The sequence below is a fragment of the Phalacrocorax carbo genome, chromosome 1 (assembly GCF_963921805.1).
Source record: "Phalacrocorax carbo chromosome 1, bPhaCar2.1, whole genome shotgun sequence".
Lineage (NCBI taxonomy): Eukaryota > Metazoa > Chordata > Aves > Suliformes > Phalacrocoracidae > Phalacrocorax > Phalacrocorax carbo.
Window position 1 is genome coordinate 143,341,982 of NC_087513.1, and position 22,084 is coordinate 143,364,065.

Genomic DNA, 22,084 nt, shown 5'->3' on the forward strand with positions numbered 1-22,084 from the left:
CAGTTGATTATGCAACACTGGATTTAAAAGGCTTACTGCAGGGACTATTCTCCTCACCTCATTCTCCAGGAAAAAACGTATTAATCTTTTCAGCTGGTCAGTACTCGCCCCAAACTTCCCTCCTCCTTTGGGCTGAACTTCTTCATCTCCCTCATGACTGAGCAGCCTGCCAAAAGAAAAGGAAGTCAGTCCAGTTCTGCCACATTTTCCTTATGCTGATTTGCCAGTATAATGCTAATTCTGTCAAGATCCCAAGGACTGTATTTCTAAATGTCTACTTATTTATTCCAAATGACATTAGACTTTTTTTATCAGATGAAAGGAAACTAGATTAGATTGTTTTCCATTATGAGAGATCTGCTATCCCTATGGATGCAGAGACTATTTCCGACAGTTTCACAGGTACCCTGCCAGCTTTCTGGACAACAGATGAGATTACACTACGCTGAACATATAATGAGGTAGGCATTTGCTCATGCTTGAAAAGGGGCTTGCTGTAGGCTGAATTTAAACCTTTACAGTGTAGAGATACTACTACCCAACCATCATCCACATCACGGTATGTTTTGGAACTGAAGCTTCTTAAAGACAGCATAGTATCTTTTATTTGTAAGAGGCAATTCACTCAACTTCACAAATACAGTGGAAAAACTGTTCTTCCTCTTCTGCCTGAAGTATGAAGCACAATATCACACTTCAATTTCCATCTCCCTCTTTATCCAAAATGATTGTGACTGTACTGCTCACAAAAAGTACTCATCCCAAGATAAATACAGGAATGCCATCCCCACAGATTCATGGAAATCCAAATAGCTTGGATTTAAGAGCAGGACCACACTGCTCAATGTCAGTAAAAGCTTATACTTTCAGAAAGTGCTTCCACTGTTGTAATTTATGCCGGCTAAGCAAATAAATTAAAAATGCAGACATTAAGGAGATTTCATGCAAACCAAGGGGAGGGGGGGTGGGGAGAAGCACAAGTATTACATATATGTGTGTGTGTGTATATGTATATATATAAACTACTACCAGTATGACCAAGAAAAGGAGGGTGTCACTAACATCTCTATCACACTAGAACAAACACTTCTATACTGGCAAAAGTGTCAAGTGTCGCAGCGAAGAACTGGGCAAATAACAAGGATGAGGTTTACAGGGTCAAAGTGTCCACGCTGCACTGGGAAGCTGGACAGAAAAAGTCATCAGGGCAACCACTTCAGTGGCAAAAAGCATCAGTGTTGAGAGGAAAACCACCTGATTTATCATAGAATATTAGAACCAACACAAAAGACTAGTAAGAGTAGCAGATGTGATAGAAGACACATCAAAACAGAAATTTATCTTCATTTGTGTTTCTGTTGGACTTGGCTCCACAAACCCCAGAATGTCAGCAGTTCAGCTAGTTAGGAAGAGACAGCTAGGAAGAGATTCTGCACACGTGAGAAACACAAATCATTATTATTTCTGAATTTTTCCCCACAAAAGTCTTGCCAAAATATTTTTATTTTCATTCCTCTTTGTAAGGCAAAATTACTTCTCTCAGCCGTAGAGACAGAATATTTACTTCTTCTCTTTTTAGCGTGCCAACTCCATTGACTTCGTGCAACCATTGTTATAAGAAGCCCATTTATAAGAGTTACTCCTGGGGAAGATAAACCCTGTACTTCATTAACCTGACAGAAAACTGGGAGGGCTTTTTAATCTGCTGCATCTCTCATTATTCAAAGCCTTTACAATGTATAAGGCAACTTCCAAAGGGAGGAGGCCATTTTTGTGATTAATTACCAAAGCTATGGAAATCCAGCAGATACCAGGTGATAAATTAGCTTGTAAGAAGCAAAGCAACAGGAAAAGAAAGTAGAGAGGAAGTATGCTCTCAACATAGCATGGCATCTGTGGATCAGTCAGTTGTTTCATATTCTCTGTGTTAGTCTTACAACTCTTCTCATGCCTCTTAGGCCAGGGCTGTGCAGGGGAACAAACAACTACCCCCAGACAGCATTTCTCTTCTGATTCAGCAGAAAAAAGCACATCTGCTATCCTTGTGGTGCACACTTCAGGCAGAAAAATGAATGCTTAATGTCCCTCTTAAATAAATCCACCTTCATTCTGAAACAAATGAGAATATACAAGAAGTAGGCAGACAGGCAGAGATACCTTTTATAAAGGAATTCCCCAGCTGCTACTGCAAGTGGACGGTGTGCGGTATAAACAAACTGGTATAATGTTTCACAGTCTTCAGCTGATAATGCATCCTCACAGTTCCTAGGCAAAAATAACAATGGAAGTTATAGTTCAGGTTTATCTGCACAGAATATGCTATGTCCAGCTTTTACTAGACCTGATTCTCCATAGCTGTGCAACTTGTTTACACAGCTAAATTTTTGTAGGACATGTCTACAAATGCTATCAAAGAAAATTGGTAGCATTCTTTTACCTGCTTTGTAGAGAAACAGAGGTCTGTGCAAGCCATGACGAATCAGGCCCACTGTGTGGACATGAACATTAATTTAAACTATCATTAAGGTTAATTATTGGTCACGGTAAAGAGTAAGAGTAGTAAAATAGAAAATCATGCCTCCACTTTATGCTTAGATATTCCTGAAAGATAATATAGAAGCTGCCTTCATTTTGCAGTACAAATTCTCTTTAAATTGTTTATTACAGTATTTTAAAACCTATATTCTATTGCACTACGCTTATACAGAGTCACACATAATAAGAAATCAAACCATATTCTTGACAGCATGCTTTTGACTCTGACCTATCTGTGCAAACACACTCAAAGTCACAATTTTTTCCCACGCAGCTACACATCTTGAGAATACCACATGCCACCTCCATGGGAGATAGAAATGGTATTCATATGAACCTTTTACAAACAGGAAACTGAAGCATCAAGGTTGAATAACACACCAAAGAGATACCAGAGGAGTGAAGCCCAAAGCAAGGCTTACAGTTTCAAAATGCCTGCTCTTTACTGCTATAACAATGTCATTGGACATTGCTTCAGGGAACGAAAGAGCAACATGTGAAATCCTTACACTTTCTACAGCCAGGTGAGGGGAAAGGGTTTTATTTATTACTGGACTCAATCCTCAGTTTAAACGGTAACAGTTTAAAACCATCTACAGCCGTGGTCCAATACCTTCTCTAAAACTGAGGATTCATGCCCTTTGTTTGCTGGGACTGATGTCTTACAAAAATTAGCAGCCCTTCCTGCGTTTGCCTGTTTGTCTCCAAACCCATTGCATCCTTTAGCATCCTCACAAGTCACAAAGCCCCAAAACATCCTCCAACCTGACTGAAAAAAAGTGAGCTCACATTAGGTGAAAGTGTCACTGGATTGTCTATTGCAAATATTTTTAGCACTGTCTGGGATTTAAAATCAGTAGAGGAAAACAAAAAAGAAACAAAAACCAGACAGCACTCACTTCTCAAAGCCAATAGCTTCTCATTTATAGTTGATACCTCATTTTAGCTTTACAATGTATTTACTCATGTATCACTAGAATTTTTCACATTTTTTCCAAGGTTGCTTACAGTGGTCACTGGAACTGTAAAAAGATCTTTAAATGGAAGTGCTGACGTTGTGTCTCCAAAAGTGATGGGTCAATCTTGCAAGATAATGCTTGCCCTCAACCAAAAAGAAAAGCTGCCTTACATACTTCAGGCAGGTTTTGGTGGCCTCATAACCTGCAGTTCCCTTGAGTATATAGTTGCAGTAATAGGACATATAGAAAGTGCTCTGAGTATATATATACATCGTGAAATTGGCATAGAGGGAAACATTTATGGCACTCCTATTCAGCCATCTATGGAATTGGGGAAATAGAGTAAAAATGTGTTTATTGAGGTTAAACAGTAAGAAACTGGAAGACACAACCTGGTGCCTTAGAGTATATGAATAAGCACTGGTTTGTCCTGTGAAGCCATGAAGTATCAAATTTACTAAACTTCTACAAGTTTAAAAAGTGAGAGTAAAACAAAGACTGACAACAAATTGCACTTACAGGAGTAAGAATCATGATATAGCAAGTCTTTATATTAAAAGGCTGTGGGAGATTTACTGAAATAAACTAGCAGTCTGACAAGGTTTCTTTCATTCTTTTTAATGTCAATCTATTATTTAGTTCTTCTAAAGCACTAGTTTCTTTGAAGCTGCCCTTGTCATTTTCTCTCTATATTTTTTTAAAAAACTGTGGACAGCTTGAAAAGGAAGAAATTTCTCTACAAACATACTGTTTTCTACAGTGGGACAACAAAGAATCACACAACGGCTGAGGATGGACAGCACCTCTAGAGATCATCCAGACCAACCCCCTGCTCAGAAGAGGATCAGCTAGAGCAGGTTGCTGAAGGTTGTGTCCAGGCAGGTTTTGAATATCTACAAAGTCAGAGACTCCACAACTTCTCTGGCAACCTGCTCCAGTATTGGACAACCCCCACAGTAAACAACTTTTTTCTTAATCTTAAATGGAATTCCCTGTACGAACATGCCAGTCAAATGTACACTTTTTTTAGATTTGAATTTTTTATTCTTTATATTTCAGGTTTTGTCTTCTTAGCACATTTATGGAAACAGTGAATGCAACACCTGTGTGTGTCTACTTAAAAAAGAATTCCTTGCCTAAATTGTTTGGATAGCTCGAAAAGCTCAGGAACACGCCTGCCGTCTCTTTGGGTAGAATTTAAGGACTCTGCCTTTCCAGTAGAAATGAAACTGTCTTTCCCTAGAAATTTCTTTTCCTTCGGAAATGACATGGGGGTCCTGGTGGGCACCAAGTTGAACAGGAGCCACCAAAGTGCACCTGCACCAAAGAAGGCTAATAGTATCCTGGGCTGCATTAGGAGGCGTGTTGCCAGCAGGTTGAGGGAGGTGATCCTTCCCCTCTGCTCAGCACTGGTGAGGCCACACCTGGAATAATGGGTCCCGTTCTGGGCTCCCCAGTACAAGACACAGGCATACTGGAGAGAGTCCAACGAAGGGCCATGAAGGTGATTAAGGGACTGGTTGTCTCTCCTATGAGGTAAGGCTGAGATTGCTGGGACTGTTCAGCCTGAAGAAAAGGCGGCTCGGGGGAAATGTGTGTAAGTACCTGAAGGAAGGGTGCAAAGAAGATGGAGCCAGGCTCTGCTCAGTGACAGGACCAGAGGTGACAGGCACAAAGTGAAACACAGGAGGTTTACTCTGAACATCAGAAAACACGTTTTTACTCTTGACGGTGACCAAGCACTGTCAGAGGCTGCCCAGAGAGGCTGTGGAGTCTCCATCACTGGAGATATTCAAAAGCTGTCTGGACATGGTCCTGGGCAACCAGCTCTACGTGGCCCTGCCTGAGCAGAAGGGTTGGAGCAGATGACCTCCAAAGGTCACTTCTAGCCTCAGCCATTCTGTGACTCTGAAATCCCAACCTCCTTGTTTTTAACTTTGTCTTCAAAGAGGCTAGGAATTTGCTCCAGTAACATTAATCTACAGCAATGTTATTTCCTCCCTCCTCAGGACAAGTGTAGGTCAGATGCAATAGCTTTGGCCATGTATGAAGCACTCCATAATAGCACAGAGGAGGGGAAAGCAACCCATCTTCTTTGCAGCACAGGCTGACAGACACTCATGACTCTACTTGAGGTTTTTTTAATTTTTTGAATGGGAGGGAATACCTGTATGCACTACTACTACTTTTCATGTACTGCTTAACCACTACTGTCTGTGATACAATGAGGTTTATACTCCTAACTGTCACTCAAATGAGAGCTATGGGGTTTTACTTGCCTCGGGAAGTAGCAGCACTTTACTACACCTGCTACCACTACCACTAATACTACCACAGTAAATGGGTGCCTTTCTTTTTTACATACATAAGCCAATCATCAAACATTCAAAGAATACTTCAAATACAGCAATAATACCGCTGCAAATTTACAGCCCTCAGGATGCCAAGCAACAGATAAAGGTTAAGCCAGAAGTGCCTGCCAGTGTTTAGATGCCTAAAAATAAACAGGCATGGCCTTCCACATACCAATGTCATGACACACCATTTTCTCTGCACTTCAGCGTGAACATGTCATGAAGAAGAAGGTGGGACTACTCTAAGGGGAGATCATAGACCCATTTTGTTCTGCATATGGCACCAGTTGAAAAATTTGATAGCTTGCTTTTTGTTCTGTTTTACTGTATGCAAGAGACATGACTGCTGGAGTCACCTCTCTTGGTCTGTGCTATTGCTTATGCCAAGGATAATCATCAAAATCATAACAGTAAAATAAATATGCACTTAATGCACTTTTCAAAGTCTTGCTACCTTATTCTTTTTTTGTTTTAATGGCTGTGCAGGGAAAGATCTGTCACACATTATGGGGACATTGGTAATCCAACATAAAGTATCTCGGTTTTAAAAAAAAATATGTTATTTTTGCATTTAATATTAATTCAAGTTAAACATCCAAATTTACAAATACTTCATAAAACATTATTCATGCACTGAGCACCATAAACCAAAAATACATGTTGAAAGTACTCTAATGTCTGAGATAAAATTTTTAAGTAGAAAAATCAGCTAATCTGTTATGTCCCTCTTTCTACCCTGCTGTCACTGCAGGTATTTCAAGATGATACCTTGGTGATCAGTGCCAACATTTGTTGCCACTACAATATAACAAGAGTCCTTTCACACCTACTTTAAAATAGGATTAGCATGTTGCAATACACTGTGATTCTATGATTATGCTGAGACAGAGTGCAGGAAGATGCACGGTAGGCAGATGCTGTATGGTATGCTGGTTTGGTTAAGAAACTTGACTGCAGGAGACATGTAAGTCTTATTTTTTCTTGTTAAATCTTCAGACTGGAAAGATAAGATTTCAGAATAGATCTCAAGGTTCTTGAACACAGATGCATGGTGGAAGAAAATTACTGATGGTAACTTCCAAGAAAGCACAAGCCTGAGAGGATGGAAAAGAGAAGAAGATAGGGGAGAAAGCATATGCATTTGTTCCTTTTTGGTCTTTTGCTTTTGTTTTGTTTGGAGTAGGCTTGACAAAGGACTGCCATAACCCCACCTTTTTATAATAGCGTTTAAGCCTTCAATAAACTTCACTGTTTCTTCTGCACAGTGGCTTGTCTGAATAACCTTGCTAGATACAGTGCATTTGCTTACCAAATGTCAATTTCTCCTCCAGTGTCCACGGCTTTGCTATGAAATAACGCTACAGAATCACAGAGTTCAACTCTCTGCTGACACTGAAGTACTGAGAAGTACTTCTATCTACACCTACCACAAGAACTACTAAGAAATATTTTATTATTTGCAACGGCATACTTTGCCAAATCCAGTTTTCAAGCTTCTCCTTCAAGTTTGTTAAGTGTAGCCCCTCCCTCTCCAAACTAAAGCATCCTTCTCGGTCTAGTTGAAAATCGGAAGGGAGACTAAGATTTTTAAGCAGAACAGTGATGAACCCCTACTTGACTTGGGCCTCCTGTGCTAAGCAGGACACTGGGAACCTACAAGCCTCAGTTTCTTGACTTTTAAGTTGGATTATCTCTACTGACCAATGTCAAAGCACTGTGGTGAGAATTAATGTATTTATCAGCTCCATTAAATAGTTTTTAAACTCTTTCAGTGTCAACGAGTGCAATATACTCACAGTTCTCACTAAGGCAGCTCTTCCAGATTTCAAACTTGAGAGTTCTGTGTTTAAAACTCAGTTTAATTTCTAGTTACATTTAACGAATGTAATACAAAGTAGTTTTCCCCTTTGCTATTTATATATTCAAGCAATTGTACATTTGTGCCCCTACCTGCACTACTGGTAACCTTTGCTCATTCATCTACTACAGTTACCTAACTACTTTTGCTGCTCTTTTCCAAAATCCCTCTACTCTTAGGCTGTTGAGCATGCAGAATTGAACAGAATTGTCTGGCAGTAGGCACACTAAACTAATTTGCCTCCTAAAGGGCAATATTTTCAGTAAGATTCCTTGGGGTCTCATGGTCACTCATGTTTTCTTCCTCCTTATTTCCTTCCTAGTTCTACTCCCTCTCAGATCCTTTGCAACATTAATGCTAACAATTATGCATAATTCAGTAGCATTAATAATTTCTATTATGCTAAGTCTCATAGGCTCATTTCAGTTTCAGGATCGCATCACGCTGTGTAAAAATAGAAATCTACTAGCCCAAAGACCTTGGCATTCAATTGAGACAACATGCAACAAACAAGAAGAAAAATAGCTCACAGAGATAGACAAGATGAAAATACAAACAAGGATTTGAAAAAAACAGGTATATGCACAGCAAGAGGGTTTTGAATCAGCACTGGAATTCTTTTTTTTTAATAATGCAACACATCTAAGTGGATTGAAAAGATCAGTGTTTTCACTGCCTCTCTAGCTAGCAAGAGAGAGAATGTAAAGACCAGCATGCCAGTTTTGTGGGCCAGTAGTACGCAGAGTTGTCAATGTATATTCCATGGGACTGGAATGCAGCGATGGTTAAGAGATGGTCAAAGCTGTTACTAACATACATGGAGCACAGCTCCACTGCAACCATAAAACATCAGAAAAATAATTAATTGGTAATGAGGTCTTGCTACTGTACTCACCCAAAAGACAATTATGAAATCCAGTAAAAGAGAGTTACTGATATAGTAAAGTTTCCCCAAGAAAGTCACAGAGCACCCAATGGACTAACTGGAGGAAAAAAGTTACTGCTGGCCTTGCTTCTTGCCAACTCATGCCATGAAACAACAAAAGATTGATTCCAAGATTAGAGACATGCTCTAAAGGTCAGTACCTGACCAGTTAAGATTACATTCCTTGTTAAAAATAATCCATGATTTCAAATCAAATACAGGGAGTTCATGAGATAGAGGTTCTTGACAGTAGCTTTAAAAACAGAAACTTGATCTGAAAGGTCTTTCAAGTCTCACTAAAAATGCAAGTTGGGCAACTAGAAATCAGTTGCCAGATTTCCAGATGACAAAAATGAGCCATCCACAGAGAAGCCAATATGGTATGACAAAAGTGGCAAAAAAAATTTGATTACATCAGCACATACAAGTAGAAGTGCCATTTATATAAGCCATCATTTATTATTCTTTAAAGGCAGGGGAGTTGCTGTCCCCAAACCCATCTCATGCTTTACTACATATATCAAGTGGCATTACTGCTCAATATCCAGACACTGGTTTTGAGCTATGAGACACACCTATCTGAGACACAATAGCCCTGAAATTTCTTTGCTCCTGCAATGCCAGCAGAAAGTCCTTTCTGACACTGTTGCAGGTACTGAGGTATAGCTCAGCTTTTCCCTTGCTGGAAAAGCATCTTGGTGCAGACTCTTACTAAGAAGTCTGGACACGTGACTGTCTGCATTCTCTTCGCACACATTTTATAGGGTGGTCAGTATTACTCTTATCAAAGAGAAGAGTTGCCATTGAATTTGCTTGTTGAGTCCCCGGTTCCCACTTTCATCACTCCAATAATTAAGCCAAATGAACAGGGCTCAGGGCAACTGGGGAGGAAAGGAACATGGCTATGCAACAGATGAGCAAAAAGAAAGAGAAGCATGTATTTGCTAGGCCTCTGCACTGCCTAATTAAGAACAATTTCAAAATGTATTCATTTTACTTATGAAAGCTACATTTTATGATGGAAAAATGTCATTCAGAAAACTTTAGAAGGCATTTATTCACATTGGAAATCATATTTAAGAAAAATTAGGAAAAAATTGCTTCTGGGAGAAAGAAACATTGATCAAACTTTCATAGCTGCAGCTTGCATGAATGAGACCACGATCCTTTATAGTAAAGCCAGAGGTGATAGACAGCTGCAGTGCCAATATAGCACTTGTTAGTTCACATACAGAACAAGGGCAGCCATAACTGGTGTACAGCATCTTTGTACTTCAACAATGGTGTGCTGCTCCTCCTAGCACAGGGACACGTTATGCAGATAGACACAGCATTGTGCTTTGTTCCAATAGCTACACACCATGGAGAACCAAGGGGTGTAGAAATAGATGTCATAAACACAGAAACAATATAACCCTAGCTACTACTAGGGAGGCCAAAACAATGGTACTCCCTTCAGAAAAGCATACTACGTTCACAGCATCATATGCTGTTCTGATGTGAGTGTTGAAGCAGGTCTAGAGAAACGCCACTCAGATCAATGGAGTGTGAAATGAGATAGGAGCCCAGACTATAAAACAGCACTTCAATATACAAACGTACTTGAAGTTTAATGTAAATGCCTACAACACTGTATTATTTGGTCCATTAAGGTCTACATCTTCATCTAGCAATGACCAACACTTCAGGCTTAAACGGAAAAGCAAATCCCACAAGGCTACTGGACAATGTGCCATGCTGTACATGGAAGTAAGCACCTGCATCAGCAGAATTCAGCTTATACTCTCAGACAGAAGAGACACTTATTGAGTCCTAACATCTCAACTGTATTAACAATGAAATGCAGTGGGGTTTTTATTCTCATTTTGCATCGAAAAAGAGGGACAGAACATTTGTTCTTCACATATTTTGCAAATAAAGCCATTTCTAAAATAAACATGCTGCTTGAGAATGTATCAGAATAGGATTCATATTTCTGTAACATTAGTCTACTTTTCCCCCACACTTCCAGCTTGCCATTATCCTAACAAATCTATGGCTGGCGAGTAGTTTCCCAAGAAAACAACTCCTCTGTTAGTTTTCCACTTCAGCAAAACCAAGATATCATACACTTGCTCATTTCCTGTCAGTCAGTCTGCTGTGGGCTCAACAGCTCCCAGGGTCTCTGCCATGGAGCCAAGAATCTGGAAGCCCAAATTCTAGCCTCAGCCTCAAAGCTCAAGGCTTCCTACATCAGATGGGGAGAAAGGAAAGATGGCAGAGTTCCCTGAGCTCCTGGTCAAGGCCTGGCAACCCTGGGACAGAAGGTAGGGTAGGGACCCCATCTTTGGTGGGGACTTCCCCCAAGACAGGTAGATGCTCTGTTTGAGAAAAGCCAAAATGAAAATGTGGAATTTCCTTTCAGAGGGAAATATAAAGATATAAAAATGTAGTTTTCATACTGAATCTCAGCACAAGGGTTTTCTTAATATTGGTATTTCCCACTGAAAGAAAATGCCATGTCTTGAGCAGCTTTAACTGTAACTCATATCCTGCCAGGAGCAACTGTTTCCCAGCACATAACTGATTACAGGAAGATTCATCAGGATTGTATCTGGATCTTGTTGCCATTAAAACAATACAGTAAATTAAAAAAGAAATTATTTACTGTGACATAAGCATCAAGAGTTTCATGGCTTGAACTGCTACTTCATGGTCCTTGTCCAGAGGCATGGACACAATTCGATCCTAATGGATGTAAAATGACAATAAGAAGATGTAACATGGTTTGTTCTCAATAAACATAATTTTGCTACAGCTAGATCATCTACACTAGTAGAGCAGAGATTTATTTTTATTTCAGCAGCTATTTCCTAAGAGACACAAAGCAACTTGATTACTACCAAGTAGTTCCCCAGCCCCTGAAAATTAACAGCATGTTAATTTTTTAACTGAATTAATCATGCAGTAATATGATTTTTTTTAATAATGTAATGTATGCGTTCACAAGAAATCAACTACAGTCTACAAATTAAAAGTGACTGACAACTTGTTTCTAAGATGGTACTACTGGCACTTCAGTACGTTAAATGAAGGTAAGCCTCGAATTACAAGCATTATATAATCAGTTTCTCCCATCAAAAATAAACTGCTTGCACCTACACATTAGAGAAGCCAGTGCCTTGCTGGAAAGACAATTAGGACTTGAGTCATAAAGGTACTTCATGGAATAGCAGCAGTATTCCTGACCCCCAGAATTCACACTATCGTAACTTGGTACACATGCAAACACCTCAGAAAAGAGTGGAAATACTCCTGTCCTATGTATCCAAGAACTCACAACTCCTCAGTGCGGCCTACATCTTTAAGCCATACTAAACCTTTGGACTTGCTTTGTTTGGGACTAACAGCTTTCTCACTTCACATATAATTTCTAAATCTCTAGATTCATTTTGCTTTGCACCTTCCTGCTTCTCACAACCCAGCTGCAAGGTCCATGAATCCTGAGTTTGAACACTTGAGGGTAACAGAGGGAGCACATGAAACTCCCGCTTGTGGGAAATGGATTGCTGGTTATATGATTACATTCTGCATCACTGAGAAAGCATAATTTAAAACTTTGAAAGATTCCAGATCAGTCTGTATTTTGTGTGTGGCTGTTTGGGTTTTTTGTTTACAGGAGAAGGAGGTGTTGTGTTTGGGTTGGATTTTTTTGATTGGTGGGATGGAGTTTGCGACAACCCATTTATAGAGCATCCTCCACACAGAGGGAGACTGCAGTACAGGCAGATGGGAGCTGTTTCTTCAGTCTGTGAATACCAATCCTGCAGTTGCTTACACAGCTTACAGCAACCTTCCTTTAACCAGAAAGATAAAGGACTACCACAAAACTGTTTAAAACAGGGGTTAAATAGTCAAATTTCAATCTGAATAATTTATTCTTAAGATACCAATATTAATCTATTTCCTGTTCTTTGAGGATGTGCTGTAGGTATTTTTCACTACTAGCAACTGCTTTGACAAACAGGTAAGCCCTGCACCCATTGCAAAAAGAACATGAATTATCACCACATGCAGGCATTGATTACGTACTGATTCAGAGGGACTGATGTAACAATCACAGCACTCTGAGTTTTCTCATTCAAATACCAGAAAGGCCTAGGCCCACTGGGATAAGAGTAGCTGACGAAATCATTACCAAGGGCAGAATTTAAAAAGTAAAGGGCTTACTTCTTAAATGAGTCAGGATGTTGGAATATGATAAAGGCAGTGTGCAGGGTCAGTGCAGTCACAGAACAATTACAGTATATCACCTGACTTGTTCAGAAAGGAGATAAGGCATCCCTCTTCAAGATTCAGATCCACTGACATGGTGGATCAACAGAGAATTATTCCCACATCAGAGTGATATATGGTCAGCCAGTCCAGTATCTACAAGGTTAACGCCTTATCAGGAGCAGCAAAAAAAAAAAAAAAAGGACCTTAGAGTATGAAATTCTTTGTCATCTCCCAAAGATTCTGTAAAAAATCTGGGCCACACTGGACGAATGGTGGAGATAACTGATCACAGTGCATGCTAACACCGTTTTGTGCATGAACTGAAGTGAAACAGAAAATTCCATAGAAACAGAGGGAAACATCTCTGCAAAACTCCTTCATCCACTCAGTCAAGCAGGCTGCTTCTGCAGTACTCTAACCTTCTGTCAGTCAAGAGAGTGGGGAAATCAGCTCTGATCAAAACATCAGACCCTGTGTATACACCCAAACCAGATTTAAAAAAATAGCAAACAGTAATCTATTTACCTTGAATCTGCTAGTAAAGAGATCCATCCTAGAAGCAAGTTCTTTTCTGCTATAAATTCCCTGCAGTCCCAGAAGACACTTCAACCGCACTTCAGCTTGCTACAAGACAAAGAAATCAGCTAACAGTAAAAAACATATATCTTTGATGTTATCCACTATTGGCATTTATATTACATAAATTGGAGTTCTTTGTGGGTGCCTACAGCAGACTACCCAAATACTGCCTCATTTTTTTTACTAGTGATACCAGCACCATTTTGTGTGTACATACATGCATCACACTCTCTCTCTCTCTCTCTCTCTCTCACACACACACACACACACAGCCTCCAGTGAGCCAAACTTAAAGGTGACATCAGTTTGTATTAGGCTCCCTAAGAGCCAAAGAAACTCTCACAGACCTTACAGTTAATAAAAGCAACAGAATGCAAAAGATTAAGGAATTGTGCTACTCACCTGTTAAAGATAAGCAAAGACAAAAGTATGGATGACCTACTTAATACAATCAGCACCCTCCCATACATCAGACTGTTTGCTTCCTTTCAACATTTGAGTCAGATGGTCACTAAACACTGACAAGGACTCCAAGAAATTCTGGTCCAGTGAAAATTCCCAGAGGAAGGGGTACACCTCAGAAATGCACTAGTTTATCATTGTGAATTCTCACAGATACAGAGTCAAATATTACTCTTTGTCCCTATTTCTGTTTTACACTAGAACACTGTATTTTAATCATTCTAAGAGAAGGATTGCTTTGAATTTGGCCTAATTAGTTAACTTAGGCAAAATATATTTATCCCTGCAAGGTGTTATTTCATACTCACACACATTAGTACTGCTGCTTCATAGATGCCTCAAAAAGAGGATTTTTCCTTACCCCACCTTTATATTACCTTATGCATATTGCTAAAGCTTTCAGATGACAAAGCTTTAAATGTCATTAAGAAAGTAATTTTGAGGATCCAACACAGAAAAATCACTTTGCTCTGTAAACTTATAATGCTAAGAATATCAGCAGAGACACTTAAATGAACTGCGGGCTTTGATTCAGTCTCTTCCTATTTCTTCCTTAATTCTTCTTGCTAACAATAGCACTAAGAACAATCAAGGAAACCCAAGAAAGGAGACCACCTACACATAGGCTCTCCATGACTACAAGTTCCTGTTCACCTGCTTAGATGGAAGGCGAAGGACAATTCCCAGTAGCAGGCTTTGACTGACAGTTTTACATAAGGCAGCTCTTTGACAGAAATATAAAATGAAAGATCAACAGGTGACAATGAGTACTGCTCTCTGATCTGCCCATGACACACCAGCAGTACATATTCTATACTGTACTTTAAAATTAAAGGCCTTATCTGAGAAAGAGACTGTTGCCTACACCTGCTGCCTCCTACAGCCACAAGGGTCCACAGTACAGACCTCACTTACAAACAGTCCCAATTTGGTACCCATCACGGCACACTGGCACAAACTCAGCTCAGCCAACGTACTGCAATCCTGGCTTCAGTTGCCCTCAGTATTTTATCAAGAGGCTTTGCCTGTGAATAGGGACTGCATTTATGCTTGGGGAAAAGAAAAAAAAAAAGAAAAAAGAGGAAAAAAATAGTCTGTGATGGCTTGTTGGATGGTCATATAGACCCTTTCAATTTCCTGAAATTTGCCAGGACAGGACGTGGTCAGGACACAGAATTTCATTTCAACAGCAAGTTCCTGCTTCCACAGGGTATCTTTGGGTGCTTTTCATAGTCTAATAAGAAAACCTCAACAGCTTGCCCTGAAGTTCCAGACAAGGCTAGTCCAAAACGGTCGGAGGTCCCAAGTGTGCACCTCCGTTGTGTTTGCCTTCCTGTCTGCTAGTTCTGCCTTCTAGTTTTCCCTTCCTTATTCTTCACTGCCTTGATTCTTCTGGTCTGTAACTCTGAACTTTTTATACAGCACTTCCCTTCAGCACCTGTTGCTCAGATCAGCACTGATTTGATTGGATCTGGATGCTGGTTTAGTAGCCGTATATTCCCTTGGAAGAACACTAGTGCCTTTGAGCACAAGTCAGGTGCCAGGGTTTCACAAATGCACTGATAGGTGACTGAGCTTACATATAACATTGTTCAACTGCACACTGCTGTCAGTTTTAGTATCAACTGTTGCTTCATCTTCAAAAGTAAAAAGTTAAATTATTTCTAGCACATGAACATAAACTACTTGCAAAATATATCTCTATAGCACTGTTCCACAACCCTTTCTGCGCCAGAGATCCTCTTATCCAATTTTGAGCATATTACCACTGAATTTGGAGCATCTTCCAGCACCTAGGAAATAACCTTTCACATAAAATTATGATGTTTTACATAAGGGTATAATGGCAAAATGGTATCTCATGGGGAAGAAAGAATTATTATATTCAAATAAGAGGCTTTGAAGACAAAAATGTTAATTTTATACTTATTTCCCCCTCCCCTCTCCACTTTAAAGCCTCCCAAATGACTGAACTTAATCTCTGTTTAGATCACTGTAGATGATCCTGGCCAGGTTTTCCCTCACTGTTAGAATACTTTTGTGGTTGTTCCACTCTGGGGCCTAAATTATTTGGCAAACTTCTCTATGTTATATTCTAAAAGAAAATTGGCTCTGGGAGATATCAGTTTCTTGCCGCCCACCCCCAACAAGATGGGATGGAAATGCTTATTAAGGAGGAGTAGTGGGAAATAACATTCAGATGTATATAAAAGCACTGCTGCCCCTGTTGCTGCCAAAAATGCCCTGCTCTCATTTTGGAATTGGGCAATTTAACAGTGGCTGCAAATCACAAAGCACAGCCGGGACTGCAACCACCAGTAGTGGCATACTACCAGGTCTCGGCCGAATGTGGAATACAGAAGATTTCTCACTTATCTCACTCTGCTTGCATCTTCATTGCTTTCAGATAATAAGCTTTAGAAAACAACCATTTCCAGTTCCCAAGAAATGACACTGGATGAGCTATGTGCATTAATCAGAGATACCAGCTGTTAATTTTCTCTGTACAGCACTGGGAATGAAGACGCATCATCTTCAAAAATGACTTTTTCTTTTGAGAATTCTCCCAACTTAACATATACTAAAAAGATATTCTGATCAGATGAAATTTATGCAGGAAAAGACAACAGCTCTTGATAGATTTGTTGTTCTAAAAATCTAAATGCTACCTTTACAGTAATGGCACAGCGCAGGGAAGTAAGAGGCTTCGTGCTCCCCCTCCTGTCTCTGTGGTAAACTACAATTTTATTCACAGAACACAAACATTACCTAAAGCTGCACAAAACTGAGGATGATTAAGAATTTATACAGAAGCTACATACACGTTAAAAGGTGGCCTACAGAAGTACAGCCTACCAACTTTGGTAATTAGCCACTCACTATAAGTATTCCTATCCCCCTAAAATTTTTCATGCATTTTAGAAGCATGAGAAAAAGCATAGTTTTGAGTTACTGTTTTCTTTCGGGTTTGGGTTTTTTTGTTTTGGTGGGTTTTTTTTTTGTTGTTGTTTTTTTAAATGTGCCTCTACCCAAAAGTAAAAACAAACCTACTATAAGGAAAAGGAGAAAACCCTTTGGGAAATGACTGGCCTTTCTGTAAGTATTTTCTATATCCATTTAATTCCAAATGAGAAATGCAATATTGAAGACTATTTCACTATAGGCAATATTTATTTGTTTGTTTTTATAAAATAAAGCAAAATTTTAAATGTAGCCATCAAAACTAAAAGCAGAATTTCAGTCAACATTTAACACTGCCTGTGCCCAAAGGATATAGGCCATTTTACAATTCAGTAATAGCTCCCGATTCAGTCACATAGAAAAATAACTGCACACACACTGCTACAGAACTGGAAAAGAATGTCCTTTGTTATTTAGTGCTAGCTGTTTAGGCTTTAGAAATAAAACCTGAAATGGGAAAGAAAGTAAATTATTTTTCATACCACCACAGTCTTAAATATCTACTCTGAATATTTTAAATGTTAGGATTCTTAAAAAAAAAAATTTAAAATTTTGAAGACCTTCCCATCTACTGCTCCGAATAAGAAAAAATAAAAACTTACCTTATCATACAGCATCCACCCAATGTATTTTAAGTAGCTATCATTTAAAAAAGCATCTGGGTATATTTTAATCCAGCTGCCAATTTCTTCAATGCAAGTTGCTCGAATCTCAGGGATCACATCACTGTGAAATTATAAAATTGTAATATTTATATATTTAAAATGCCTAATATATATTAATTATATTATTTGCAACATTTTTATTTTCTGGAATTGCAGAAGCAGGTATAATCAAAAATAGTACAAGTATCTTCATATTAGTGTTCTAAGTTAGCCTTCAGCTGACAGTTAGGCCACTTTTAGCTACAAATGTTTCATGCAATAATTATTTTGTAATTCTGGGTGTCTTCTCAATCACAAATGCACTGCTCTATAGCCAGCAGGAAGAACTTAAGAAACATAGAGGAGAGGTCCTTTCATAAGGTCCTTTCAAATACTTTAAAATAATTTAACCGCTACACTTTCCTTGACACCATTAGCGCCTCTAGGATGTTTAACTTGACTCTGGTATCTGAACAATCTGAACCTGATTTTTTGGGGAATGCAGATACACACATCACAGCTTTATTTTTATTCTTACCGGTAACGGTTTAGAAACATCCCTTTGAAAATAGCATTCATCATGTTCTGTATTTCTACAAGCTTGTGCTCATACTGAAATACAAAGAGAACTGAATGTTAATATTGATCCCACAATTCACTACACAGGAAAAAGTTGCGTCTGTGAACTTACAAAACTACTGTGGTACAAATTGCTAGCGTTTACGGATGGTATCAACATAAAATGAGTAATCTGTATCTACACTAGCAATTGGCCTTTTTGTAGCTACATCCTGATGAAAGGTTTATCAGATACCAACTGCTAGCCTGGATAACAAGGTACTTGTTTGATATAGTGAGTCTTGAACTATCAATATACAGAAAAATACAGCACAACTATTAATTCTTCACATACTGTATTATTATATGAGCTTATATAATATATATTATATATGTGTATATCTAATCTATTTTATTTTATATATATTATATACAGGTCTAAATTATATTTTTATGCACTGTAAACAGAGATGGAAGAAAGGCAGACAACAGAATTTTCAAAATGCACCTATTCCACAATGAGCATGTATTTTAACCGAGCCCTGAAAATCCAGTTTTGAGCTTCTGGAAATCTAAGTCATTTAATAAAAACATCCTCTCATCAACAGCATCAGGAAGGGTGACAAGTTTGGGTTTTCACCCCAACGCACACATTTCCTCTGTTTTTCCCATAACCCTGGTTCACCCACACTTTTTTTTTTTTTTTTTTTGGTGGGAAGAAAAGAGGGGGTCATTGCTATAACAGAGAAGTCCATGGACATCCAAAGCTCAGAACAAAGGTAACTGATTCTAAGGTCAGGAGAGAAGGAACTGTGCTTGATGGTGATACATCAAGTCACCTCCACCCTCAAGCCACAATTATTTCTTACAGTTATAGGCCTGACTTGGGGAGTTGATAAAGAGTTCTCTGGCTGAGCAGGGAAGAAACAACAGAAACTGAACAGCAAGAAAGATACAGGTCGCACCTGAAGTTACAACCATTTTTACAACGCATTACTTAGATGGAGATGACAGCTATCCTGTGTCCTTTTTCATTCATTGAAATTCAGTTCAAGTACTAACATTTTGGGCTGTTATTTGTATAAACATATGCAAAACTGCACTCCCAGAACACCAGAGCTACTGATGCAATTACATGTGTGTGTTAAATCCATATTTGTGTAGATAAAGTGCTAATGATGCCAATTTAGAGAAGCAATTAGTAGGACAGACATCGCAAGTTAACAGTACATAGGGCAGTTATTACCTGAGTCATTTTTGTACCACTTAATCTAGCCAGTCACAACCGCTCTGCACCACCCATTAGATAAACATATAAATTTCAAAGAACTGCAGTGACCCAAAAGCAAGCTGTCAGCAATCCCTCTTTTTACATCTTCACACGTCTCCAATACAAGACACCTGCCTAACCTCTTTCCTTTTTCTTTCCAGCTGGTCAAGTCTGTAATTGGTCCTCTTGCCACCTATCCTCTTCTTCTCCACCTCATATAATCTTTGAGCGTTATGCTTGTTGACATCGAGGTTCAGATGTACGCTTACAATTGCTGTCAGAAGTTTCATTGCTAAAAACCAAACAAACCCAACATATTTAGCTTAGCTCAGAGATATGTAGCATAAATATATTCACCACTTTACCACAGAAAGGATATGGTTAGCCAAATACAGTTTATTATCCAAAATACAAACACTACTAGATTACAGTAATCTGTTTTAAAGTACAGTGTTTTATTTTAAAGGCAGACAATGATCAAAAAGGGAAAATTTAGTGATATTACTGGTGATTTACAACTCTTGGCCAGAGTTCTAGTCAGAGTAGTAATTTACTGGGCAACTCTCTACTTAGTTTATGTAATTTTGATTTTTCTGCAAAAGAATTCAGAGTTGTGGAACAGGTAATTTCCAGTAACCGAAAAAAAAAGCCCAACAAACAAAAAACTCAGCAGTGAAGCTGGCCGAAAAAAGGCCGGGAATCTTAAATTTTACTTGAATTGACAAAAATTCATGTTCCTCTAATGATCACTAGATGGTCTGCATAGATTTCAAGTGGGTTTTTTGAGCCTTCAAAGCAAATAGTGTACTTTAGAACAAATTATACTTTAAGTGCACTTTGCATGGTAAAGAGGGTATTTACTGGCTTTAGGGGAAAAAAATGTAGTAGTTTTAGTATCATCATACTGTATGAAACAAAAATGTGTAACAAGCAATGTTCTTTTTAACACAGGTACCACAAGAATAGCAGCTCTCCAAAGGAAGTTTTATCAGATGAAGCATTTAATGCAACCTCATCACATTAATTAGTGGAGGGAGGAAAATAAAAAAATAGAAAACTGACGGTAAAAAATCAGTTACTGAAAAAAAAAACAAAAAAGAATCAGAACACAGTGTAATTCTAAAGTTAGTCATGTCAGGCATTCAAGAAAATCTCTTTAGAAAGAAAAAATTGGTCTAGATCTATCATATCTAAAGAATCCAAGTTCCACTGAGATACACATGGGGACAAATAATTTATATTACAGTAACATACATTAGGAGGAAGGCACCATCAATGCATAAGAGAACTGTTCCAGTAAAGACAGCTTTTCAATTTTGAGCAGTTTTGTTTGTACGCAAGTCAACAAAACTCATGATCTACAGCAACTCCGTGAGTCATTTTACCTGCCAAAGTGCTTGTGTGTCTAAATGCTCTGACCATGGAGTCTGCTAAGCCTGTAAGCAGTGAGATGATCGTGTCCATCAAGTAGCTATCATACAGGATGCTGCACTGACACTGTTGGACAAGCACTGCAATAAATTCACAGAAATTGGCCTTGAACTTCTTCCAATAGGGTCCTGTTCTGATCAGCGGGTAGTCTTCGTTGTCCTGCACAAGAAAGAAAAGTCAAGAGAAAACACACTAATTAGTTTTGTTTGTGGACACCATTTACAACTCTCCCACTGCATATCAGAGAGAGTTTTGCTGACAGTCAGCTTCACCTCAGCCCCGCCGTGACTACTTTCACCGTTATTACTCCCAAGGAGGGACAAGCAAACACAGAGACAAACTAGCTTCATTAGAGCTACACCGTCATCATAGCTCACATCTGAAAAGAATGTATGTGAGGCAGCTGTGAACGGACAGGTGGGAGAGGGCATGTGAAGCCACAGCATTGTAAATAATTTTCACTGGCATAAACCATGAGCACCCCGGCCTCTTCTACTTCCTCACAGGTAGTAGTGCTTCCCCACTTCCTCGTCCTTCCTGTTCCTGCAAGTGCGCGGTAAAATCCCAGAGGAAACTGAAGTGACGGAAAAGTGAAAACAAGCTACTGTAGGGTAAGCAGGATAGGACTGTTTCCCTCAGAAGCACTGCCAGCGTAAGGAGTTTATCAGGCTACAGCTTAATGACAAATACTGAGTCATTCACCTATACTACCAGCACCTACATCTCTGAAAACCTCCACAGAAGCAGTAAGTAGGCAATACCTTTGACATTATGCAAAAAGCAAGTTACAATAAAACCACATGAGCATTCACAGTACAGTTGATACTGCCAGGAAGAACACAGACAGATGGCAGATCAAATGACTTCTCACACAAATTGGTGCACCCCATGTGAAGAGCACGCTAGGAAGACTTTGTAGATGGCAACCTCAGGCAGGGTGAACATTTATTTCATTTGTACCTCACAGATCCCAGAAATGGCTCTGAATATGAATTAGCATCTTGGTAAGTTTCCAGGTGTGGACAGAGCCAGGGAACTCCAAAACTTCATTCATTATGGAAAACTTCATCCTGAACGCAGGCCACTACTCAGCTGGTCCTTCACTATTGCTCAAACACCTTCTCAGATGTATTCTAATATACAGCTTCACACCCAGAACAACCTTGTCTACTTATGAAGTGCACTTCACGCTCTTCTCTTGTAACTTTGCTTCCAAAGCACAGGACACACAGCTTTCTTGAAAAATAAATGCGAACACAGACTGATCTTAGGAATGCCTGCAACCCAAAGC

The 22,084-nt window shown here is 39.1% G+C and overlaps 1 protein-coding gene across 9 annotated transcripts in view; it reads right to left on the reverse strand.

The window, feature by feature from the left end:
• LOC104051940 (cohesin subunit SA-2) overlaps nt 1-22,084 on the reverse strand; it is a 63,244-nt gene that overhangs the window by 24,029 nt on the left and 17,131 nt on the right. For all 9 annotated transcript variants that reach the window (XM_064437935.1, XM_064437895.1, XM_064437925.1 and 6 more), the window contains 8 exons: nt 20,748-20,952; nt 19,503-19,654; nt 18,073-18,146; nt 17,493-17,616; nt 13,414-13,512; nt 11,279-11,358; nt 2,158-2,265; nt 58-166 (listed from right to left, as the gene is read on the reverse strand). In XM_064437935.1, the coding sequence (XP_064294005.1) occupies nt 58-166; nt 2,158-2,265; nt 11,279-11,358; nt 13,414-13,512; nt 17,493-17,616; nt 18,073-18,146; nt 19,503-19,654; nt 20,748-20,952 (951 nt within the window). The remainder of the gene's footprint in view (nt 1-57; nt 167-2,157; nt 2,266-11,278; nt 11,359-13,413; nt 13,513-17,492; nt 17,617-18,072; nt 18,147-19,502; nt 19,655-20,747; nt 20,953-22,084) is intronic.